The following is a 25,878-nucleotide window of genomic DNA, read 5'->3' as shown; positions in this document are numbered from 1 at the left end:
TTCTTACTCCACTCACCCACCCAAAAAATTAAAAAAAAATTGTTTAAACAAAAAAGTTTAAAAAAGTTTTGAAAAGTTTTTATTTTTTGTTTTTTGTTTTCTGCATCACCCACACCCCAAAAAAAATTCTTGAAAAGAAATTTTGAATTAGAGAGAGAGATACCTCCTTCATATGTTGGTCCTAGCAAACCCGGAAGAAGGCGGACAAAGAGGAGGCGTGGAATCGGGGAATCATTGCGAACGAGGAAAATAAATGCTCCTTATGCAAAACAACTGGCACAAAAATAGTTATTTTTTGAAACTTTATGACATTTTAATATTGTAATGATAATTTATGTTCTTGGTGTTTGTGAACTTGGTTTATATGATATGTTGATCGTGTTCAAATCACAGATGTGTGTATTCTTATTAATAAATTGTTGAACAGTTTCCAACAAGTAATGAATCTGTTACAATAGCTCTGTAACTTGTTGGGTTTTATCCAACAAGTAACAAGACTTGTTGCAGCAACTAGTATCTTGTTGGAACAGGTATCTCACTTGCTGCAATAGATACTACACTCGCTCCAACAGATATTACACTCGCTGCAACAAATATTACAGTTGTTGCAATAGATACTACTTGATTCACCCATATTTATTGATGAACAAAGGGAATCAATGATATTTAGTGATAAACAAAGGAAATCAATGATATGTAGTGATCAATGTATAATACTTAATCAATTTGATGTATTTTGAGTCAGGAAAGATGATTTACTAAGTCAGTATGCACTAAATCGAGTGGTCATTAAAGTGAATTGATGTGAACTACTTGATTCACCCATATTTAGTGATAAACAAAGGAAATCAAAGATATTTAATGATCAGTGTATAATACTTAATCAATTTGATGTATTTTGAATCAAGAGAGATGATCTACTAAGTCAGTATGCAATAAATCGAGTGATCATTAGAGTGATTTGATGTAAACTACTTGATTCACCCATATTTAGTGTTAAACAAAGGAAATAAAAGGTATTTATTGATGAATATATATATATATATATATATATATATATATATATCTACTAACATCCTTAATGGATTAGATAGTAATTTCATGGATTAGATGGGTAGTCCTAAGTGTATTCTTCCTAAATCGAGTGATCATTAGAGTGATTTGATGTGAAGTACTTAATTCGACCATATTTAGTGATAAAAAAATGAATTCAATGTTATTCAGTATAAACAAAGGAGTTCAATGTAATCAATATCGTGAATATGTTGCAACAATGGAGGAGTTGTTGCAACATATGAGATACCTGCGGCAACATATGAGTAAGTTGTTGCAACATATGAGATACCTGCTGCAACATGTGAGTAAGTTGTTACAATAATTCAAACAAGGTAATTAATCTGTTGCAACAACTACGCAACTTGCTTAAACATCTGATCCATCTGTTGAAACAGATTAGTAACTTGTTGCAACTTCTTCAACAAATGTATAATCTGTTGCAACAATTAACTCATCTGTTATGACATATTTTTTAGTTTTTGCAATAATTTAAGCAATTGTTTGATTTTTTCCAACAAGGTGAGTAATTTGTAGCAACAACTAAGCAACTTGTTTAAAAAGATTAGTAACTTATTGAAACAGATTAGTAACTTCTTGAAATAAATTAGTAACTTGTTGCAACATCTTCAACAACTGTATGCATCTGTTGCAACAATTAGTAAGCAAAATAAATAAGTTCATAAACAGAAATTGTTCAATAGACACCTTGGCTCCAAATACCACAACTTAAGTAATAATTTGTTCAGCAACTGCCTTCTGGGGTGTAGCAGATTTCCTTGATCTACTCCATCTCCTTCGTTTCCATCATTAGTTTCTTTATCTTCTAGTTCTTCTTCACTTTCTTCATTTGTATCTACTGCTCTCTTCCTGAGGATTGATTGTTAATTTGGCTGTCAATTTGACTATATCTTTCCTCAACATTTGTTGATTCATAAATAGGTTGTCTACTTGTTGCAACAAGTGTAGAACTTGTTGCACTACACTTGTTGCAACAACTACAAATCTGTTGGATATCTTCTACAAACAGAACCAAATAACCGAAGCTATGTCCAACAGATTTGTAGTTGTTACAACAGATTGTCTACTTGTTGCAACAAGTGTAGAACTTTTTGCAATAATTACAAATCTGTAGGATATCTTCTACAAACATAACCAAATAACTGAAGTTATGTCCAACAGATTTGTAGTTGTTGCAACAGATTGTCTACTTGTTACAACAAGTGTAGAGCTTGTTGCAACAACTATAAATTTGTTGGATATCTTCTACAAACAGAAGCAAATAACTGAAGCTATGTCCAACAGATTAGTGAGTCCAACAGATTGTCTACTTGTTGCAAAAAGTGTAGAACTTGTTGCAACAACTACAAATCTGTTAGTTATCTTCTATAAACAGAACCAGATAAATACCAGGACAAGAACAAAAAACTATCTGTTGGATATATTTTCCTAAACCCTGAACCATACCGGGACAACAACAGAAAAACCATCTATTTCACTACAAACACACAACAACAACTTGGATTTTATCCAAACTTTTCCTAAACCCCAAAAAAAAAAAATTTAAAACTTCTTTTCAAGATTTTTTTTTTTTGGAGTGGGTGAGGTGTGCAAAAAACCAAAAATAAAAACTTTTCAAAACCTTTTTTTTAAAAACAATTCTTTTTTTGGGGTGGGTGGGGGAAGTAAGAAACCAAAAAAAATTTCAAAAACTTCTTTTCAAAAAAAAATATTTTTTGGGTGTTGGGTTGGGGGGGGGAGAGGGTGGTGCAAAAAAACAAAAACAAAAACTTTGCAAAACTTCTTATTTTAAAATAATTTTTTTGGGAGGGTGGTGGATGCAAAAAAACAAAAAGAAAAACTTTTCTAACTATTTTTGAAAAAATAATTTTGGGGCGGGGGTTGGGGAGGGGGTGAGGGTTGGGAGGAGGCGGAGTGGGGGCTATTAAAAAAAATTGTGGGGGCTGGGGGAGGGTTGGGAGGAGGAGGAGGGGGGGGGGGTGAAAAAATAAATAAAGAAATCAAAACTTTTTTTAAAAAAAATCATTTGGGGGGAGGGGTGGGGCGGGGGGTGGGAGGAGGTCGAGGGAGGGGGCTGGTGAAAAAGCAAATAAAAAAATTTAAAACTTTTTTTTAAAAAAAAAATTTTGGGGTGGGGTGGGGGGCGGAGGAGGGGTGGGAGCAGGGAGCTGGTGAAAAAGCAAATAAAAAAATTTAAAACTTTTTTTTTTTTAAAAAAAAAATTGATGTTGGGGGTGGGGGCGTGGGAGGGGTTGGGGAAGGGAGGAGGAGGGGTGGGAGCAGGGGGGCTAGTGATAAATAAAAAAATTTAAAACTTTTTTTATAAAAAAAAAATTGGGGTTGGGGGGCGGGGCGGGGCGGGGGGGAGTGGTGGGGGGAGGAGAAGGGGGCTGGTGGGGTTTTTGGGATTATATTGGGGTCTTTTTATGTTTTGTAAAAGATTAAGAAGTTTTAAAAATTATAATTCAGTCCCATTTAACTTAATCATATTTTTAAGACAAGTTTGGCCTTGGCTGATCAAACTTGTCACCATTTCTAATTAGTAGACTTATTTGTCACCATAAGTTAAATCTTCCATGTAACTAAGGACTACAAAAATCATAAAATTGCCCCTTATTATATATACTAGAAGCTCTCAATAGTTTTTCATGTTAAAAGGCTCCCATGCTGCTACATGATGAGGTATAGCCATGGATCTTCCTGCAAAGGGCCATGGCTAGACTGCTGATAGCTAAGCAATGGGTTGCCTTATAGGAATTTGTTGAATTTGGTTTATACTTGAGAGTACTGATTCTATAGTCCCATGAGTTAGTCTGTACATACACTTGTTCACTAGTTGAAATGAAAATTGTTACTTCGACCAAAAAAAAAAAAGTAATTTGTTTTTATCATATAGGGGTAATTTGGTAAACTTCACATTACATTATTGGTTTCTTAGTATACGTGTTTTTGGCTAAGATGACACTTATTATGAGACGAAGGGAGAATATATAATGTCAAATTGTCCAATTACAAGGCCCAAGGGTAAATGATCATAAGGAACGAATGAGTGCAAAAATGAAATTTAGGAAAAAGCAAAGCCACGTGGAGCAGCCTAACTGCAACAAAGAACATTGTGAGGACAACAATTTTTTTTTTATTCTCCCTTATTACATATAGTAAAATATACGTGTTTTTGGCTAAGATGACACTTATTATGAGGCGGAGGGAGAATATATAATGTCAAATAGTCCAATTACAAGGCCCAAGGGTAAATGATCATAAGGAACGAATGAGTGCAAAAATGAAATTTAGAAAAAGCAAAGCCACGTGGAGCAGCCTAACTGCAACAAAGAACATTGTGAGGACAACAATTTTTTTTTTTTATTCTCCCTTATTACATATAGTAAAATATACGTGTTTTTTGCTAAGATGACACTTATTATGAGGCGGAGGGAGAATATATAATGTCAAATAGTCCAATTACAAGGCCCAAGGGTAAATGATCATAAGGAACGAATGAGTGCAAAAATGAAATTTAGGACAAAGCAAAGCCACGTGGAGCAGCCTAACTGCAACAAAGAACATTTTTTTTTTAATTCTCCCTTATTACATATAGTAAAGTAATATCACAACACTATCATTTTGGTAACCAAGTAGTCACAACTCACAATAACCGAAAATGTAAGTTTTGGTGCAGTTTATTTCAACCTTTTTCACTTGTTACATTGAAAAAAAATTAAAAAAGATAGAGATTCGTCGATAAACTCTATATACACTAGATACCAGAGCCGGCATGAGCCCAACATATATTTATAATTTTATTCAACATATATTTATAATTTTATTTTTATGCAATTATAAAAAGAATTGATATATTCTACAACATTTCTTGAAAGTCACGTATGTAAATATAGAAATTTTGGGAGCACAGGTTCAATAATTTGTGCCGTGATGTTATTTCTTTCAATAATTTGTGCCATGATGTTATTTCTTTGTTTCAGTTTATATGACTTTATTTAAGAAAAAGGCTAATAGACACTTTTTAAACTACGCGTTAATCAAATTTGAACCAGAATTTCAAAACTTATTGCATTTTTAACTACTTCTAAATACGGAAACGTCATTTGAACTACCATTCCCCTAGGATAAAATGTGAAACTTTTTATACATATGGTGATTATGTATATTGTGTCATATAACATGGGCATAGATGAGGCATAAGATTTCTATCCTTTTTTTTTTTTACTTAACCTATCATAAGTATGTGCTAATAAATTATTTTGGCTATTATGGTGCTCCGTATATAATTAGAAACCTAAGACATTGGAAAATGCCTTTTGAGAATGTAATACCCATTTTAGTTTCTTTTTAGGATATTAAACAGTACTACAATAAACATCCGAGTAATTCATTTTATCAATTGTAACAATATTCAATTAATTTGATTATAGAATTACAGTTGGTAAGGTAAAAATATCACCTGTGGAACTACAAAATGCAATCAGTTGTAATAGTAACTTTTAAAAAATGAAGCTTGATAATAATATATTCAGAATTACTTTTGAAAATTTAATCACCATTATTGACTTAATGGGAGATACTTTGAGAATTACATGAATATTGCTTAATTTTTTAATATGGAGTTCACTTTTTTTTTACATGAGTTGGAGGTGGATGACGAAACCACCTCCAAACTCATGCTTATATATAGTATAAACTAGTTCAGTGAAGTCCGGGCTCAAGTTCAAGATAATATGCTCTTGATAATGGTTTTAATTGAAAAATGATAATTTGTGTACGTTTCTTAGGCACAAATTTTTTAAGATGGTCGCTTCTTAATCATGTATTATTCATTAGTTAAGTGTTTTGATCAGACAATTAGATAATTTACTAAAACAATTGTTATACCAAAGCAAGTTTGCTAGGGATAAACAAATATCAAAGAGACAGAGATAACTTGATGTTTAGTAACATAATTTAAAGTATGCAAAATGATTTCAAACCGGCTATAATCATAAATTGAAAGGACATTTTGATATTTTAAGACTTTGTGAGCATATAATTTCTAGTTTGGAATAGCATGTTTTGGTATTTATTGATTAACTACTCATAATTTCATGTGACAATGGTTTATGCAAAAATAAAAATGGTGATTAAAGTCTAGGTTTAGATGAAATTTAAAGAAAAAAATTGAATTCATTGAAAAAAAGTTTGAGAATTAATTTAGTTTGTCATTAACTCATTGATTCTTTATTTTTAAAAGAGAATTCCCTTACTCAATCAATTAAGAATTACATGATTTCTGACAAATTAAATTATTTGCAAGAAAAGAAGGATGCGATTATCAATATTTAATAATTATGGGATTGAGGAGTTGATCACTTGGTAAGCATCTTTTCCTCTTTTTTCTATCCCACTTAATGAAGAAAATTGAATAAAATTTAAAGGTTCGTTTTCTTTGATTTTTCTATATTTTAATCTATTAATTGTTAAAAAGTTTTATATTTTATTTTCTATTGCATAATTGTGTTTAATCTTTAAATAAAATCAAGAGAATGTAACTTTATATTTTCAATTTTTTTTTTCTTTTTTTACTAAAAATAAGTTCAAAAGAAATTTACTGATAATTTAAGAATTACTAAAGAAAATTTGATCAACAGAGTACCCTTCCAGTACCAATGAGTTCTTCAAAGTCATTATGATCACTATTTTAGATTGTCTTTGTGCACAATTATTTTTATTAGATGACATCATCACTATTCACAACTTTTTAGCATTTTAAAGGGCTAAAAGTTGATTATATGTACCAAATTGATTGTGTCAACCTAAGTAAAAATGAAATAAAGTAGGGGCAAAAAGTATAAATGAAATAAAGTAGGGGCAAAAATAAAACATATAAAAAAGATATGCTATAAAAATGGATTCGAAAATATCTTGATTTATTGAAATATACTTTGGTAAATAAAGTAATAAATAGCAAATCCAAGGGCAATTTGAAAGAGCAAATCATTTTGGTTGGTCCAACCAAATAGTTACAATGTAATTAAGTACTACAAGATTCATTACATTGTCTTTCTATATAGTAGTAAATAGTAATGTGGGATGTATTTTCTACAATTAGATTCTCATGATCTTTCTCTAGTTGTGACATTATAAGCCGTGCACGTAAAAGAGTATGGTCAATTCTGTATCAGTTTCTCATTGTCATGAGTAGTTTAGAGCTATATTAGTTTCATGTGGTCATGAAAATTATATTTTCTTTTATATTATATTGAAGCATGTCATTATTTTATATCACAAATCGAACATTATAATAACAATGCGACTCTTTTATAATATTTTTAAAATATTAATTGAAACTCTACCGAACTATACTCTAAAGAGAAATCAAAATGATTGAGATCGTTTTGAAAAGTTCAATAAAAAAATAGTGTAGTATAATTCCTTTAAAAATAACCAGTTGCACCGTATCATTAATACCCCTGTCACTAAGGCACTATTTCTCAAATTAATTGAAATATTAGTATTAAACGGGGAGGTAGGAAGTATGGAATAGAAAAGGATACCTACCAAGTCACTAGACACAAATATGGAGGGGCATAATTATAATTGCACATTTTAGATGAGGCCAGCATATTTCAGTATTTCCAGCCTCTTCTTTGTCTCTATTTTAGTTCTAAATTAATTAAGCATTCTGAGAATAATATCATTATCAGCTTTCTTGGTACGTATTTTCTTTTGTGAGATTTTCTTTTCCATTAATTTTGTTTGTTGCTATGCTGACACTGTAGCTTGCTCAGTTTGATTCTACTTTGAGCCTTCATGCCTCATTTGAGATTTTAATAGCTACCCAATGATTTCAGGTAACTTTAATTTTCTTTTCATTATTTGGTATACTTTATTACAAACTTGCTTATTGCTCTCTTCCATTTTCAAGATTCAAGTATATGTATCTAGATTCTCTGTTGAAGTACAGTAGTAGCTCTGATAAAATTTCAGTTTGGAAAATGTCCTTACCCCTTGCTCAGAAGAAGCAAAAAAAGGCAGTGTCAAATGCTTTTAATGAAAATTGTAAAAAATTTAATTTACTTCTACCTGTCATGTCATATCTGACCATAATGTCAGATATGCTGTTGTATATTAACACTAAGGGGTCATTTGGTAGGCTGTATAAGAATAGTACTGAATATGGTGTATTAGTAATGTTGGATTAGTTACGCTGGCATTATTTTTTATCGATTGTTTGATTTGTTGTATTAAATAACATGCATTGCATAATTCTAAATGGTACTGAATAAGTGTATTAGAATAGGAACTGGTATTGTTAATGCCATGGTTACTCAATAGGGTGTATAAGTAATATTGTTATTAATTGTACCAGACTTAGAATTGCAACCAAACATTGTACTAAATTTTAGTACCAGCATCATTCTATCTAATACACCCTACAAACGACCCCTAAATGAGTTAAAGCACAAAAAATGGATTTATGTTCTTGTTGTTTTGTCTGAGATCAATAGTTTGTCGTGGTTGCCTTTATTATAAAAGCTCAATGTATATAATTTTTTATGCTTCTAGATGAATTCACTTTTTTTCCACTACTATAAACTGGTGGTGAATTCCAAGAAACTCAAAGAAGTTCAGTCCAAACAATTTAAAGGTCATTCTGAAATCCTTGTTGAAAAAGCTCTTTGGAGTGAACTTTCCGTACAAGTTTGATTCTTGGGAGGGCATAATCACATTTGCAAATCATTTCGATATAATTGAATCTTACTGCGTTTATTCGTTTAGCAATGTTTGTGGGACTAAACAATAGACATAAAAGCCTATACTCCTTTTGTAAATGATTCTTGGTAGAAACATACTAATTTTAGTGGCATGTGAAGCAGTTTTGTGAACTCACTGGTTGGTGATTGACAGTAGCATGGTCTCCATTACTATAAAGATAGACAACAATTGATTACATAAAAGAATCTCCCTAAACAAATTCCAATTGGTGATTTAGGCATCATCCCCCTGCACATATAAGCCTTTCCCTTGTAATATTGTAGGTTTATTCAGCACAATAAGTGATATGGATCTAAATGCTACTATTCCTACTTGCCAGCAGGTATCAGTTCCGCCCTATGCGTGAGACCGATTGTCTCCTTTTCAAACACCATAAGAGGAGTACACAACCATGGAAGAGTTACTTGTTTGGCTACCTCCATGTCATCTACCTCTATGACTGTGGCAAGAGTATGTGTTGAACAACTACTGTTCTATATTCTTTATTTTTAACACGGAAACAGTTTTAAGATACTGCCTTGGGTTGTTCACAGCACTTCTTCTTACATTCAATTTGGACTTGCTCAGGATGCTGAGAAAGATCTGGAAAGCCGAAAATACGACCTGCTTAATATCATCCAAGATACTCAACGAGGCCTAGTGACAACTGCTGATCAACGATCCACCATTGAGGAGGCTATGGTCTGCTACTTGTGCTTAAGATGAAGTTCCACTTTATCCTAATGTATTGACTAGTTGAGATATGATCAGGTAGTGGTTGAAGGTTTCGATGCTGGCAAGGAAATTGACTTGAGTAAGTTGGACGGAACATGGCGGTTGCAGTATACATCTGCACCAGATGTGGTTGTTCTTTTTGAGTCTGCTGCTAGGCTTCCGTTCCTTCAGGTTTATTTTGGTGTATGCTAAATAAATAATCAACTTCCAATGCAGTAGTAAGTTAACTAACAAATACGTGTAAGGTGACCACGTATTGCAAACAAACTTTATAACCAGTAATTTGGTCTATCTTTTCAATGCAAAGATCTTATGTTCGTCGATAAGAAAAAAGCAGCTTTATTTCCTCAAACTTCTTTTGACTATCTCTATTCATGCATCTTTAAAATCAATTATGCTTAGTTTTTTTTTTTTTTTACTTCTGTGCCACTACCATCTAATACAATAACAAAATGAACAAGAAACAAAGAGACAAATGCTCTATTTTCTTTTCAATGACAAGTCTAAATTTCCTCAAACTGCAGTTCATGCGAGATTTATGAACTCCTATAATTTCATTGACTAGTTACATGCATACTCAGCTGAACCGATCTTTCTGAGCTATGTATAGGTGGGTCAAATTTTCCAGAAATTTGAGTGCCAAAATGAATCCGGTGGAGGGTTGGTACGCAATGTAATCAAATGGAGTGTTCCACGCTTATTAGAGGTGCAACAATGCCTTCCTACCCCATTACTTGCTTGCTGGTGTAATCTTTTTTAATTGCTTTCTCTTAAGCTATTTTTACTTTAGGATTATAAATAGATATAATCCTACTTTGTGTGGGATTGAGGCATAATTGATTGACATATATTGTTAATAGATAGACACTTTTGACATAGCTTTTCAAATGGAAACTTCAGTATAGTAAAACTGATCTTAACTCAATATTTACTCAGCCCCTGTGCTAATTTGTCCAGCTCTTCGCTACTCCTTACACCCTCCCTTTTCTTGATACCCTATAAGGATGTACATTAGAGAGGCTTAAGAGGTGGTTCTACAGTAATTGTTCAGGTCCTTCAGGATAGTTATACCTGCAAAAGCCTGATGCACGAGTTCGGAGTTATGCATTGTGCTTCTTGTTGTAGCATTTTTTTTTTTTTATGAGAAATTCTCTTTGTAGCATCTGACAACATCATTAATTATTATAAACCTCAACTCTATGAGCGTAAAACAACTAGCTATGCGGTCCTCGCTGAAGCCTGGAAGATTGGAAGGATATTTGAAAACAATAGTACGATGGGATGACTTAAAGTGCCAGAAGGCTCATCTACTTAGCTGCTTCCCATTTATTTCAACGAGGAGAAGGTGGAGCTTTGTAGATTCTAAACAGTCTTAAGGAATGTCAGAATATGGCATCTTCCAAATTGCTGATTCTAAGAAGTGTGAAATTTAAAGTTGATATTTGCTACTTCAATAGCCAACAAGAAGGTTAGAGTGTAGGGCACTATTAGTCCACAGATCACAAGCCATATGAATGGGTTTTCGTAGTTTTTCCCCAAAACTTCCACGATGAAATGGATGCTGCTTTCTTAGTTCTTTGAAGTTTCTGAATAAAAATTTAGATGGAAAGTAGTTACATGCTCATGGATTCTTGAAGAAGAAATACTTCAAAAGGAAAGCGAAAAATTTATTCATTTTTCAATTAATTTGTGTAAGCATTTCGCTTTATAATATATTTTTAGTTTGTACAGACACACACACACATATCTGGGTTAGTTTGCGCGCATCTACCAATCCACCAGATATCTACTATCTCTTACTAGAACAAGTTGGTTAATTCTTCCTGGCAAGGATTGGGCAAATAGGAAAAATTCACCTAGCGTTGCCTCTGCTAGAATTCGAACTTTGGTTTACAAGGATTTACTTCAGCTCCTCAACCACTATTTTAGCTTACACTTAGTAGGTAATGTCTAAGTTTAACCTTTTGGGGATACTCTTTGATGTCCTCTTGGCAGCTGTAGCAGTACCAAAATACAATGGCCCTCAATATGCAGATATATTTTGCATACATAATAGAACATTTCTAGTTGGCTGATAAGTCCAGAATCAGTCCACGCCTTTAGTAAACTGGAAAGAAAGCATGTGCCTGACGTTCTTAGAATCCAATAAGATTTGGATGCCAAGTATCTTCTATCTCTACTCCTGTATATTACCAGTCCACTTAGCTTAGAAATGACCTCCGCTGCTTGTTAAGTGTGGTTTCTTCCTCTGCATGTATCCATAGAAAAGTAGAAAACTAGTGCATGGGTAAAGCATAACCTGATCCCCCTCTTTTTCCTTTCTGTTCTGCTTATTCTCTAACTAGTTATCTTATTTATCAAGTGCAACTTTAGGATTTCACGAAATCCAATCTGCATGGACAATTGTATCTCATAGAAGAGAAGAGTGCCTTTGATTTCCTATCAGTACTTTCACTTCTGAAGTATTGAAATCATACCTGAATTAAGCTTCAAAGTATCGCATTTCTAACCTTTAAAACAATCAAAGTTCTGGTTGATACCAAAGTTTGTAAGAAATCCTCCAAACGAATACATGTGAATGCCATTGCCTATGTTACTCTCCTGGGATGTACAGGTAGCTTAATGATACTCAATATATACAATGTCTTGGCCCATTCTGGAATAATGTCATGTATTTTCCCTTCTTGCTTATCGTTTTATCATTGTGATAATTTGTAAAACTGTTCAACTTATGAGCTTTCATATACACTAGAAGAATGAGAGGTTGAAAAGAAGTAACAGAGAGAGAGGAAAGGTTAGATTACATACTATGATACTAAGAAGGAAAAGGAGAAGACATGTTTAATTCATATGATTTGACAGTGATCTGCTTATATCCTCCAGGAGAATGAAGGTGCTACACTGATAGTTTCTGCCAAATTTTCTTGTGTTTCTGCTCGTAACATCTACCTCAAGTTTGAGGAGGTAATTTTTCCGATTACTAATCAAGTATAATATTTTTATCACTAATCAAGTATAATATTTTTCTTGGATTTTTATGGATATGTCCTCATCCTTCTTAAAATTTACTATCTATTGGTTCTGGTGCTAGACTAGAAGTCCATGTCATGTCCTTCTGAAGTAGTGTTTCGGGAGTCCCTACTTTGCAGGCCATGTCTAGCTAATAGACATTAGCGGCTTTGTTGCATATCTGTCCTGTATTGTGCTTGGTTCTCCCTATTAGTTTCTGATGCTTTCAGATTGGAAAAATAAATTTTCTTTTTGAAAATTCTACATGGATGATGAATATTGAACTCTTTCCTGTTTCTTTGCAAGTATTATTTGCCTCTTTCTGATTTTAAAAATCAGTAGGTGACGTCTGTAGGAGCTTGGTTACAGACGTCACCTACTGATAACAAATAAAATAGGAAGTCATGCTTGATTACAGACATCACTACTGATAACTTGAATATTGATGTTCTCATTGTTGGAAGCCCGGTACCTACTTTCAATATTTTCTTTAGTATTATGCATGCAACATTTTATGTGCAGATAAGTCTTCAAAATATTAACATCAGTGATGATCTGCAAGCTGTAATAGCTCCAGCATTCCTGCCCAGGTCATTTTTAAGTTTACAGGTACTTGTGCCATGGTGTATTCTTTAATTTTCCATCTATTTACTCAATAGGTGCATAGAAATTAGAATCAACTTGAGTGCCTCCTCCCTGATGTAGAGCGGGTCCAGGTACAGTTAGAGCGATAAAACAAAAGAGACCTAGTTCTTGATCTAGTAGATCAAAACAAGTTTATTCTTCCTAAATTATATATGTACATCATTAAAGGCAATAATTGCACATGGAGCAAGCTTTTGCGACAGGAAGACTACATATCTCTATTTCATGAAAATATATGACCTGATGGATTGCTATCAGCATTATATGGCTATCTAAAGCTGCGGAAATATTGCCAAATGATTTTCTTGGTTGCAGATACTGCAGTTTATTCGGACTTTCAAAGCTCAAGTTCCAGTGACCAGTCGTCCAGAGAGGTATAACGTGATGTAACCATAATCACAATTGATTTTCTTACTAGTGGTCTATTATATTCATGTGAAGAAGGGTCATGTGCAGGCAGTCTGTGGGGGGCCTCTATTACCTTTCTTATTTGGATAAGAATATGCTTTTAGGCCGCGCTGTTGGAGGCGGTGGGGTATTTATATTCACTAGAGCTCAAGCTCTTGCTTGCTAACAGCCAGTTCAAAAACAAATAGTTTCACCAATCTCATCATGCATTTGTGGATTATCACATATACGAATAACAAAGATGAAGAACAAAGAGGAGAAGAAAGAAATTGTGAAGAGAAATTTGCATAAATGGAATCTTCTGTAATGTTTCACTTGATTATACAATGAGAGCATTTATAAGTATATATGCATCCGGCTACTCCATTTTTAACTAACTAAATCAGCTAGCTATTTCAATTTACAACTATTAATTAGTCTGACTAACTTCTAACCACTTAGCTAACTATGCTTGAGTTTACTAACTATGATGGTTATGGGATAGCTCTGCATACATTTAACTCCTTTAGACCCCCACCCACCCAAAGCTAGGAGATATGAAGAGGTTTTGCATTTCTAGCTTGGACAACAAATAGCAGTGTTGAACGCTAGTGAGGCCATAGTCAAGATGTCAACTTGCTGCTCAGGGGAAGCCAAATGCAGAATGTGGACCAAATATTGTTGCATCTTCGTTCGGATAAAGTGACAATCAATGTCAATATGTCTGTATGTTCATGGAACACAATATTTCAGGACAGTGACCTGTGCCATGATATCTTGGAGGAGGTGCATAGCTCACCTTTTTTCCTGCACCCAGGGAGCACGAAGATGTACAGGGTTCGATCAAAAACAATTCTTGAATGAGGCCAGGGATGAATCGAAAAAGAAATCTTTACATCAATTTGAATGGTTGATTTGTTGTCACAATGCATCGGAAGAGGAAGCAGGATTGCAACATTATCTAACTCCTTAAACAAACCAACAATCGCAACCACAATGGTAGCTAAGCTTCTATACCCTGCCTTTGCAAAGCTTCTAGTGATGGTAAACTGCTTTTGGATTTTCAGGAAATCAAAGGATTACCATAGTTAACAAAATATCATGTGACAGGCCCAATCAGCATCACAAAATATAGTGCTGTAAGTTGGAAGATCTGCCAGTTGACATAAGAATCCCAAGGCTCAAAGCCTGTTTGAGATACCTCACTAGTCTTGTTGCAATTTTCATACGTGACATCTTTGGAGAGTGCATAACTCAACATTGCGCAATAGTAACAGTTAAGTATTACAATCTGTAATTAGTATTTGGTACTCTCCAAGATCAGCCAGTGGGAAATCATCTCTAGTACCAACACGTGCATCGAATTCTAAAATTGTTCGCTTTTGATTGAGCTCTATAGATACCTCAACCTATCTAGGACCTGCTTCCCCACATCAGAAATAAGCTCAAGAGCAACCTTTCATGCATCAAAATCCCTTCACTACCTCTGTCAAATTTTATGCCTAGAAAATTCTTAAAATTCTCGCAAACCCTTAACTTTGAAATTGCATTAAAGCTATTTTTAATTTCCTGAATCAAGACATCATCATCTCCAATAATGAGCAAATCATCAACACATGCCAAAGACCACTAAAAGTGGGAAGCTCTTATTTTCAAAGTTAGATTACAATTTTGCCCTTGCACTAAATAAAAATATAATTAATGAAACATCTGATTGTATATTAAATAGTAATATTTAATTTAATATTATACCAAAACATTTATACTAAATATTGTTCAGTCATATTAATAATGACTAAGGGCCGTTTCCTTTTCCAAATACTTCATCCATGATCGTAACTCTTAAAAGGTAAAAAAATTGAGTTAAATTGCATTCAATGATTTAGTATATCCCACATTCATCTGAATAATGGTATAGAAACGTAAGAAAATTGGGCATAATAAATAATAGTAATCACTACCAGAAAGTGTCTAATGGAATACCTCTATTAATGAGGAAACGCATTCCTTCAGCATATTCAATAAATTAATGAGAAAATACATTCAAGTAAATGGAAGATCAAATGATCATGGTATTTCATATTCCGCTGTCCTTTCCACCCTTATTTTCTTCCATTTTTCTCACAAAACTTTGTAAGAAACTCTTGCTCTAAATAAACCAAGAATTCACAAGAAAGAAACTTCTTTATAGTGTTTTCGTGCTTCTTGAAGTGAAGGGCCATCTTGAAAATGGCAATATCAAAGACCAACAAGAAGAAGCAGCAATGTTACATAGCAGTACAATCTCAGATATCAAATTCACTATCTCAAACTTTTGCTTAATAATCCAAGATTTTGGGTTTTTTCCTTTTTGTTTTTGGTTTTGTTGGTATGTTGAAAATGTGGTTCAACTTTGAAACTTTGGTTCCTTTTACACCAAAACCATGAAAAGAGCTCATTCTTAAATGACGATCAACCTTCTCAGCTCAGTATTGGTGCTGTGAACGTTCAGGAAGAAGAAAAAGAAAAGTTGCAAATGAAGAAAGAGTAGATAAGTAAATTGAAAGGCGTTTTTACAATATAAAAGTTTTTAGATCTCAAATTCCTACAGAATGGATGTTCCGACAACTAATAGCATGTTGAGCTAATTGGGGCCATCAAAGAGTGGTAAGAAATCTATGTTTAGAGCCCTTACTCCTCTCTTGAGAACTTTGTGCCACTTTTTTATTTTATTTAATCCATTTCGCGGATTAGGCTTAAAGAAGATGAAAATATCAACATAACATTATAGCATGAGATGAGATTGTAAAGTTTGATGCATCTAATAGAAATTTTTTCTAGTGAAGGGCTCATCATGATGTAACAACAAATGATGTCAACATAGAAAGATAATTTAGAAAACTTAATCTAATTAATTAGTCAATCAAGTGGATGAGTAATTGCTAATCCTCGAGTCTTATAATATTGGATCTAGGCGAGTCATTGATGATGAACCAGGTGGTCCTTGGTTTCTCAGAGAAGAGCAAAACCATAGAATTGTCTCATGAGATACTTCGAAGAGTTTTTCCTCACCATTATTCATGAGTGCTTTTCTTGTATGGTACGATAGTATATCTTTGTGATTCTTCTGGTACATGTATATACGATCTTTAAGATTTTTTCAGATGTCTTCTTCGTGTTGCTTTCTATGTTGCTTTTGTGCGGCCTTTTTCTTCGCTACTCATATTAATATCTTTGGTCTTGGTTCTCCTAACATGGTAGTTTGGATGATATATATATATATATATAGACGTCACGAATAAGAAAAAATTATAGTAATTTTAATCAAAAGACAATTAGATGATATTAGTTATACCAATTTAAAATATTTATACTGATTAACATGGGATACATGTGCAACGCATGTGTCCAGAAACTAGTAAAAAATAATCCACGTAACTTTAAACAAAACCAGAGGATACAAGAGCAGTAGTCAAGAGGTCAAATCACTAATTGAAGTATAGATTTCGTAAAGACGTAGTAAGACGGTCAGTCTAACCAAATACTCAACACAACATAAAATTGCTCCTTGGATTCAATTTGTATGAAGCGGTCGGGAGTATGAAGTTCAAAACACATAATTTTGGCTATAAATTTGAGTATAGATTTTTTAAATATTTTAAAATAAATTTTACATATTTAAAAGCTTTGAACAGTTTTGACTCCCCAAATAATAATACCTTTACATAAAACGGGGTGGGGGGTAGCTTTGTGAGAGTTTTTAGTTAAAATTATTCCTTATTAGGAGGGTAGGTTTATTTTAGTCCTTCAAATATATAACCTTAACCTTAAGCATTTTTAGTCTCTTAAGTTCTCTAAAGTGGAGTACCTTTGATTCAACTAATATAATGGACTTAAAAACTAAAGTGACTAACTAAAAGCAAAATAAAACTGACTGAAATAAAATCCGACCGACTTTCGAACCAACCCATGCAGTTGGGGTGATCCCAATTATTTTTAAAATAAAATCGATTGAGCTCGGTCGATTTTTTTTGTTTCAATATCGAGAAAATAAAAAACCTACTGAGTTTGGTTTGTAGTGGATTTCTATTAAGGGACTAAGTAGACCTTTGGCCATAGAAACCAAAAACTTTTTCACTTTTTTTTTGAGATTTTGGAGTTGGAGTTGGATTTGTGTTTGGCCATAGTTTTTGCAAATAACATTTTTTGTTTTGTTGAAATATACTTGTTTTGGTTGTGAAAAAAGTGAACAAGTTTTTCTTGTTTTTCAAATTCCAAATACAACTTCAAGTTGTATTTGGAATTTTCATGATCAAATACTAATTTTTGAAAAAAGTGAAAAAAATAATCAGAAAAAAGTGAATAATTCTTGTGGCCAAACGGGTCCTAAAAATGCTTAAAGTTATTTGAAGGATAAAAATAAACCACACTCCAATAGAGAATGCACAATTTTAACTAAAAACTCAGCTTTGTGAATTGAATCTTCAGTACGGAGTTAACCTGCCGACAGCCGGGTGGGACAATAATTTTAGCGCCAAGTTATATAACACAAGCTAAGGGTAAAACGAAAAAAGTCAACCAACATCGGGATTTGAAAAATTGGAGCCTTATATATAATGCTTAAATACATAGAAAGATTAAGGGAAGGAAAAATGAGACACATTATCACTTTTCTCTTCTTTTTTCTTACAACAACACCAATTATTACAACAGGTGATGAGTCATCGAAATGCAAAGCATGGTTGGTTCAATCTATTCCCACTGACATGCCCAAACTTAATCGTGTTCCTGGCGTTCTTTCCACTGGTAACTTCACTTACCCAAAACAAAAGTGTGTGAAAAATCATGTCCCCATAATTAATTTATGGATTTTCCTCGTTTCTTAGTTTATTCTTTTTTTTTTTTTTGGTAACTTAGTATTTCATTTATCACCAGTACAGCAGTTAAAATAGCACCATAGTTAAGTCATACACAGTCAAGCTATTCAAATACAATCAATAGGGCACCACATTCAAGGACAAGTTAATTCTTTATAGTCACTAACTATTTCCTCTGTTCCCAAATTTAATGTCCACATTTCCAAAATGGGAAGTTTTCACAAGATTATTACTAGATGTTTTGGATTTTAAATCTGATATTAGATGTTTATTGTTGAAGATTGAAACATACTGGAATGGTAATTTACTATATTAGCAGACTGTAGGTGATGCCAAATGAAAAGAGAGAAAAAATGGCTGCTTGCTTAGAAGTAAAGTGCCCAGGCCTTAATATGTATTGGATAACTAGATATATGACTTCATATATTCATTTTTTGTCCGAGTGTGACAAAATGAGCACGTGTCTTTTGTTCAAATCTGCTAGCAATGTCACAGTTAATTCCCATTTCTGTGGTGCTGGAAAGTCTTAATCTTGAGTTTTCATGAATTTGTTGACCTTGGAGACCTCATAGTTTGTCTAGACCTTGTATACCGAGAGAATTTGTGTACCTAGGTCATTGCCTCAAAGCCTGAAATTAGAGCTCATAAAGTCAGATATAAGCTATTTATGGTGTTCCTTCTTGCTTTGTATTTTTTTTATTTTTTCCTGATTTCTTGTTGATGATTATTTCAGCGGATGTTCTTCAATGGCTGGCTGGAAACTCTTCAAAGAGTTTGGACATAATTGCACAATATTGGCAATTAGTAGCACATCCCTCGGATCCTCGTTCAGGGGATTATGGATACTCAGAAGAGGAGTTGCAGAGATTTGGTGCTAACGAAGGGTTGAAAGTCTACCAGGCATTAGAAAATGCTGCAGATCGCAAACTTCCTATTAGGTAAATGTCTAGGTATAGCTAAAGCCTAAACAACAAGGTGAACTGCTATCGAATGTCTGCTTCTTGCTGCAATATTTAAACACATACATTTGCATTACTTTCATAAACATGACAAAAGGGCTATATACTGCACCCATTTTGCGCCAAATCTGTCTCCCAAAAAAATGATGCAAAACAAAACGAAAGAACCAAAAAGAGGAGAAACACTCAGAAGATAACAAAAGTAATTTATTTTAATAACGAGAGGATGGCAAAAGTGTTCCCGTCACTTTCATCTAAGTAATCCATTACTAGACTTTGGTTAAACTGATGCCCATCTGTGGAGCAATTTAAATTCAATTGGTGCCTTAGAATATGTAACTTTCATGCTGAGTGAAGGTTAGGTACTTGGATGTAAAACACTATTATATACTTAACATTTTTTTGTGTACTACCTTGCCCTGAGTTACAACTTGCTGTAACTGCTGGATCCTAAAGATCCTGCTTCATAAACGGCTATCAGATATGTTTTTCCATTTTGGGCTTGGAAGCAGGTTATCTGAATCAATTTTGTATGTCTGAATGAATAAATGTTCTACTTCTGTCCAATCAGAGTAATTGTCTAGAATCTTTTAGTGTTTTCCTTTACAAGTCAAGTAGCCAACATTGGGTTGCAAGAGCATCTTCTTGACCTTTTACATATCCTCACAGTGATTAAAATATGGGTAATCAATAATCACTTTATCAGTTTCTAATTTGTAATATCAAAAATTGTAAAGGGCCCCCCAGGGCTTTGGTCTAGTGGTAAGACACAGCTTGTGATGTGTGGTTAGGTGCACGTCACGAGTTCTGCCCTGCTGCAAACAAAGCCTGGTGTTTAAGTAGAGAAGGTTAGAGAGGGGGGGGGGGGGGGGGGTGTTTCCATTATCCACCGAGTTGTGAACCGTGTGCCAATTGGCCATCAGGATTTCTCGATTATAAAAAAATCAAAAGTTGTAAAGGGGAAAGCTGGATATGAAGCTTCAGCTGTAGATTTTTGCTAAAGAAGCTCTTATTTGGCTTTACATGAATATCAAGGTTAAATTCTAGCTCCAGTACTCGCAGTTGAACCTAAAAATAGAAATATTTATGTTCTTTACCAATTTATATGCTGTAACATCTTTTGTGCATGCTTCAGACACCAAAGGAAAACATGAGGTGTTTGTTTGGCTTGTATGTGCATATGCTGATTTCTCCGGTTCCCTTGGAACTAATCATAGTTCAGACTTTTACAGCATTCCGGAGTTTATCCCGATTACACGGAAGAACCAACCAACTTAGCATCAGGGAGACCAAATGTAAAGAATGTTACCTTGCTTCTAAGCGACTGGTGGGGATCAGGTGTAGTTCATGCTAAAGTTTGGATCTCAGACAGTAGAGATGTTTATATTGGGTCTGCAAACAATGATTGGAAATCACTTACTCAGGTATAACTTTGATCCAGATTAATAAGCATAATTTTCTCCAAATGCTACCGATCTTTAAGCATATTTTCCAACAGCAAAGGGAAGAGCTTTTGCTTCTGGAACATTATATCTCCCCCCTCCTAAGTTGAGAGCATATGCCATAATTGAATTCCGGTACATTGCATCCATGTTTGTTGTTTTCTGCTTCTTGGTTTATGGAACTAGCCGTTCTCCACCGTATTCAGGTAAAGGAAGTGGGGATATATCTCACTGGTTGCTCAGAAATAGCAAAAAAGATTGAAATCTACTATAACAACCTCTGGAAACTTGCGCACCTTGATGTTTCAGCTTACACAAGATCAGTTTGGGATCAGCAGTGGCAGATTAAACGCAAGGTTCCATGTTGGTCCCATTTTATAAATCATAAAGAAAGGTGCAGGTATGTATTAAATAAAGATGCAGACACTCTTTTAAGTAACTGGTTTTCCCCCTTTTTTCCCATCTTGCGGCAGCTTTATAAGCTTGGGGAATTTATATTTTCTTGCACAAATAATTGCATAAAGAAGTAACAAAGGGAAATTAAAAAATAGAAGTCATATACCTGTACAAAAGTCGACGCTGTTGGGTTTTAATACTTCTACAGGTTGAAAATTTATGCCTTTACGCAATGGAAGTACAGACAGCCAACCAAATTCTGAAATTAGAACCCAAAGACAAACTAAGAGATGTCTGCGAAAATTTCAATTGAGGAACTGCTAAATGCCTTGCTATAGTTTCTCCCCTACCTCTCTGCTGAAACCCCTCTTTCCTGATGTATTCGGAACAGAAATAGATTGCACTTGAAACATTGTGTATTCAAGTCTGCCAAATAAGCTCAGGATTGACATTGACGTGATCAAATTTCCTTACTAAGAAAATGAAGTGATAGAAAAACTTCTTGCTCCAAGCATTACTCTTATTTATAGGGTATTATGTTGTGTCTTGACAGATCACCACTTCCCAAATACATGGAAGTTGCTCACGTCCCTGGCTACCCTGTATTGTCAGACCCGTACATGTCTCACATTTCCATAGAGACACCTGGAGTCAATGATTCATTTTCCGATCCTCAACCCAGCTATCTCTCATTTGCTCCTCCTGAGGTATGTGGTCATTGCAACCTTTTACTAGCAACTAGTCTTCATTTTCATCAGTTCTCATATGACATTTATCTCTTGGGGGTTGCTTTTTATTTTTTCCTTTTCATATTTTTTTTTCTTAATTACACTGTGGGAAGTCACTGAGTATATACATCCCGTCATGCTTATATAACCCGTTATTCATGTAGTGAACTCTGCCGAAATGAGTGATCCAAGTGAATGAGAAAATTACATTTTCTTGGAATTCCTGGAAATGTGGATTCACTAATTTCATTAGACTGAAGCCGAAGTTAATATCATCCTTTTTCATCTAGATATCATATAAACAGTTCTTATTTTGCACGCTTTCATAGCAGGACACTGTTAAATAAAATCTAACTTCTCCCACTTAATCTAGATATCCTCAACTACTAAATGTGCCTTAACTGCTGAAAAGAATTAACGATTACAATCATCTCCCTTTGTATACATCATACTTATGCAGTCCCTGGATTGCAGCTCTTGTTTGGTAAGTACCAAACAGATGAACAGGCTTGGGTGGACACAATTAAATCAGTAGCTAAAGGAGGGACAGTCAGAATCAACACCATGGATTGGCTTGGTCAGTCAGGATACACAAAACAAACAGTTTATTGGCCATCACTTTCTTCAGCTATTTCAGAGGTAACTTGTGCTTCTAGCTTTTGCATGTTATTCTTCGTTTTCCGGCCTATAAACATATACTTCCTCTGCTTCAGTTTATGCTACACGCTTTCCATTTTAGTCTGCTCCAAAAAGAATTACATACTTCTAAATTTGGAAAATATTAACCTTACACTTCCCATTTTACCCTCGGTGAGAAACTTTTATAACCACACAAATGGTATGGCATATTTCAGGCCACAAGTTTCAAAAGTTTTCTTAAACTTCATGTCGATTCAAACTATGTTACATAAATTGGAACGGAGGATTATCTGGTTTGACTTCTGATTGAAGTTCTTGTATTGTTTGCATGGTCTACTGGACCGCATGTTTCCTCTGTAATTTTTAAATGGCTTAAGTGAAGCTTTAGAATTAGGTATTTCCTGATAGCTGATCAGTACTATGTACATTTTTTCCCTTGAAAGCTAAAAGCAATATTTACTGAGAAGTACAGCGGCTAGGTTACTCCTCTAATGTCTGCTTTCTGAATTAAATAAAATGGAGTATCCTCTTTCTGTGAACTCTATGTTCTGCTCATCTGATGAAGCTCTGCTCATTTAGTTTAAACTGAATGTGATGCCAAAACTATCCCGTTACCTACTTGAAATTTCTTATAATGATGTGTTTATTGGTAGAACAAAAAAAAAAAAATTGTTTTTAAGTACATGTGTAGTAGGACCTTGATGATCACTCCATCTATCAACCAACTCAAACTTCAGGAACCAGGATAACTGAAATTAGTTGCTGTGCTTGGGTTTCAATAACTTTGTGCAGAACCCCGAGGTGTGGAGGAGGACACTTAACAAATCATAGATTGCTAAGCTGAATACAAAAGGTATTCTGCCAAAAGAGAAAAACTAAGTATATCCAATCAATTCTTAGCAAAAGATGGACCCTACTATTAGGCAAGAGGTTATATACGAACTTATTTAGGAGGGGATGGATAAACTAAGTATGCCTTTACTTCCAAATCCAGTTCCTCGCATTTCTCTGGTTCCAGCTATGTCCTGAATTATTGCTGGGATGCCGTTAGGCGGCAATCATTATAGCTATTTCAGTTCATACCACATGTTTCTTCTCTCTCTCTCTCTCTCTCTCTCTCTATACATATTGAAATTGGACGCCTTTCACCTAAGTTTGGATGAATAAAAGGAATACCTGGAAAGTTAAGAGGATAGATGGTAATAAAGAAATCCTACAATCCAGGACCGCCTTACCTCTTAGAGCAATCATGAATTTCTCAAGTATAGTTGCTTCTTATTAACTTCTTATTTCCTTTTCGTACTGCACAAATCTGCTAGTTAGTTCATAATATCTCCTTTTCTGTTTCGTTTTACAAAATATTTGTGGTGCAATGTCAGGTCAAAGTATGCTGGTAAATATATTGCCAGGTTTGAAATCAAATATTATGATAAACCATGTAAAAGTTCATTATGTGATTGAGTCTAATGGCAATTTGCTCACATTTCTCAGTGACTGTTGCTTGCAATAGTATGGTCTTTTTTATATGCTTTTGACTTCTGAGAATATGTAAGGATTCTTGTTAATGCTTAAGGAGTGTTTAATGAGTAAAAGAAGAGGGCATGTGCAAAAGACAAATTACTTCAAAATGAAGTCACTTAAAATGAATAGTTTAGGAGGGCAGATGCGGAGAAGAATACATAGAGAATCACTAAAATTGCAGCTTACTCAACTAGGTAGCGGTTATGTCCCTTGGTGGTCGGACATGGAAGAAACTGGGTATGAGCTGGAGAATAGCTAGTTTTCTTGCTTCCTACATAACTGTCAGCTATGTTACTCGGACTCTCCTAAAATGTTGTGGGGTGCGTGTCGGATCCTTCAAAAGTAGTGTATTTTTGGAGGATCCGACACGGGTGCGGCAACACTTTTGAAGAGTCCGAGTAACTTAGACTGTCAGTCAGATGGTTTCAATAGGAAAAAAGCAGCTGGTAGCCCCCATTCAACCTACAAAGCTGGTAGAGGTTATTATATAGATCACTATTTTATTCTTTTATAAAAGATTATACTCTTATTGAAGTTCCTAGGCCTTTGGTCTAGTGGTAAGAGTGCAACGTGTGATGTGTGGGTTAGAGGGGTTCGGACCCTGCAGCAGATAAAAATTAAAAGCATGGTAAGTAGAGAAGGGTAGTGGGGCGAGCTCATTATCCACTGAGCTTCGAACCGTGCATCACTAGCCCTTAGGGATTCTAGGTTATTATATGCATGTGTGTATAGAGAGAGGGACCCTTACTGAATGCTGAAAGCCATGATGACCCCAAGTATAAGCAGAACCAATCCCCTGGTTTATAATGTCGCTGTATTTCAGGACAGCATTCGTTTGTCCTTGATTGGAGCAACCTTGAGATCCTTTCAAAGATTAAAGTTTACCCGCATCATGCGTCTGAAATTATTTATAACTTAAATCTTCTATCAATTCCTAAATGCAGGTTGTCTTCTCCAAGAGCGCAAAGGTTCAAATACTGGTCGCAAAGTGGGTTCATTTTATAAAAAACACAGATCAGTATCTAAAGTCCCTGCTTTACTCCAACACCCTATGCTCTTCTTCAAAGTACAACCACTGTTCTGGTAAAGTTGAGATCAAGTATTACGTTGTTCCAGGATACAATTCCACTGGACCTGCAGCACATAATGGTACTGCCACCGGTAACAAGTATCCTGGCTTTACACGGGTTAATCATGGTAAATATGCAGTTAGTGATGTGCGCGCACACATAAGCACCAGCAACCTGGTGTGGGACTACTTCTTCACCACAGCAGGTGTTAGCTTTGGGACATATCAACCTGCCATTGTTTCACAACTTCAAGAAATCTTCGATGCTGACTGGACTTCGCCATATACTGTGCCAGTTGAACCATTGGAGGAAGGTCATGCTTGTTCAAGCTGATGAAAAAGAAAAAGAAAAAGAATCAGGTCCACAGTGCTTCTCTGAACCCAAAGGCATAAGAGAGTAATTGAAGGTCTTGAAGCTTTTACTTCTCTTTTTCTTTTGTTTTCTTGGTCAGAGTAATAGAATTCAGCTACTTTAGAGTTTAGGTCCTTGCCATTCATTTCAGTGGACATTTCTTGCACAATACCTTTGACAATTTTTCATCCAATAAATTTAATAAATTTGGTTATGTAATGCAGTACTCAACTTATCAAATTTGTCTGCCATAAAAAAATCAAATTTTAATCTTAAAATGCACACAAAATGAGATGTCAATTACAGATTTGCTCTCT

The 25,878-nt window shown here is 34.5% G+C and overlaps 2 protein-coding genes across 4 annotated transcripts; both read left to right on the top strand.

The window, feature by feature from the left end:
• Positions 1-7,641: 7,641 nt before the first annotated feature.
• Positions 7,642-13,967, top strand: LOC132029879 (probable plastid-lipid-associated protein 10, chloroplastic). 2 transcript variants are annotated; one of them, XM_059419275.1, is made up of 10 exons: positions 7,642-7,780; positions 7,857-7,919; positions 9,164-9,294; positions 9,412-9,525; positions 9,595-9,729; positions 10,169-10,264; positions 12,442-12,522; positions 13,090-13,176; positions 13,528-13,586; positions 13,669-13,967. In XM_059419275.1, exons 2-10 carry the CDS (start codon positions 7,910-7,912, stop codon positions 13,784-13,786), a joined length of 831 nt encoding a protein of 276 aa, XP_059275258.1. In that variant the 5' UTR covers positions 7,642-7,780; positions 7,857-7,909; the 3' UTR covers positions 13,787-13,967. The 2 variants fall into 2 exon arrangements, with proteins under 2 accessions (XP_059275258.1, XP_059275257.1); XM_059419274.1 differs by having other exon boundaries at positions 7,647-7,780; positions 9,167-9,294; positions 13,528-13,967.
• Positions 13,968-18,093: 4,126 nt separating this feature from the next.
• On the top strand, positions 18,094-25,780 carry LOC132029877 (uncharacterized). Of its 2 annotated transcripts, none has more exons than XM_059419271.1 (7): positions 18,094-18,384; positions 19,189-19,393; positions 20,637-20,838; positions 21,063-21,256; positions 21,806-21,959; positions 22,455-22,619; positions 25,085-25,780. In XM_059419271.1, the coding sequence occupies exons 1-7, from the start codon at positions 18,195-18,197 to the stop codon at positions 25,541-25,543; spliced, it is 1,569 nt and encodes a 522-aa protein (XP_059275254.1). In that variant the 5' UTR covers positions 18,094-18,194; the 3' UTR covers positions 25,544-25,780. The 2 variants fall into 2 exon arrangements, with proteins under 2 accessions (XP_059275254.1, XP_059275255.1); XM_059419272.1 differs by lacking the exon at positions 18,094-18,384 and adding an exon at positions 18,619-18,754.
• Positions 25,781-25,878: the final 98 nt, after the last annotated feature.

The sequence above is a fragment of the Lycium ferocissimum genome, chromosome 9 (assembly GCF_029784015.1).
Source record: "Lycium ferocissimum isolate CSIRO_LF1 chromosome 9, AGI_CSIRO_Lferr_CH_V1, whole genome shotgun sequence".
NCBI classification, from domain to species: Eukaryota; Viridiplantae; Streptophyta; class Magnoliopsida; order Solanales; family Solanaceae; genus Lycium; species Lycium ferocissimum.
Note: the sequence above shows the minus strand (reverse complement) of the source record. Positions and strands in the feature narration are given on the sequence as shown.

Coding starts and splice junctions, on each gene's coding strand:
- LOC132029877 (XM_059419271.1), top strand. CDS start 18,195: ATGCTTAAATACATAGAAAGATTAAGGGAAGGAAAAATGAGACACATT. Junction 18,385..19,188: donor TCCTGGCGTTCTTTCCACTG/GTAACTTCACTT, acceptor TGATTATTTCAG/CGGATGTTCTTCAATGGCTG. Junction 21,960..22,454: donor TCTCATTTGCTCCTCCTGAG/GTATGTGGTCAT, acceptor CCTGGATTGCAG/CTCTTGTTTGGTAAGTACCA.
- LOC132029879 (XM_059419275.1), top strand. Junction 9,730..10,168: donor CTAGGCTTCCGTTCCTTCAG/GTTTATTTTGGT, acceptor AGCTATGTATAG/GTGGGTCAAATTTTCCAGAA. Junction 13,587..13,668: donor GTGACCAGTCGTCCAGAGAG/GTATAACGTGAT, acceptor GGTCATGTGCAG/GCAGTCTGTGGGGGGCCTCT.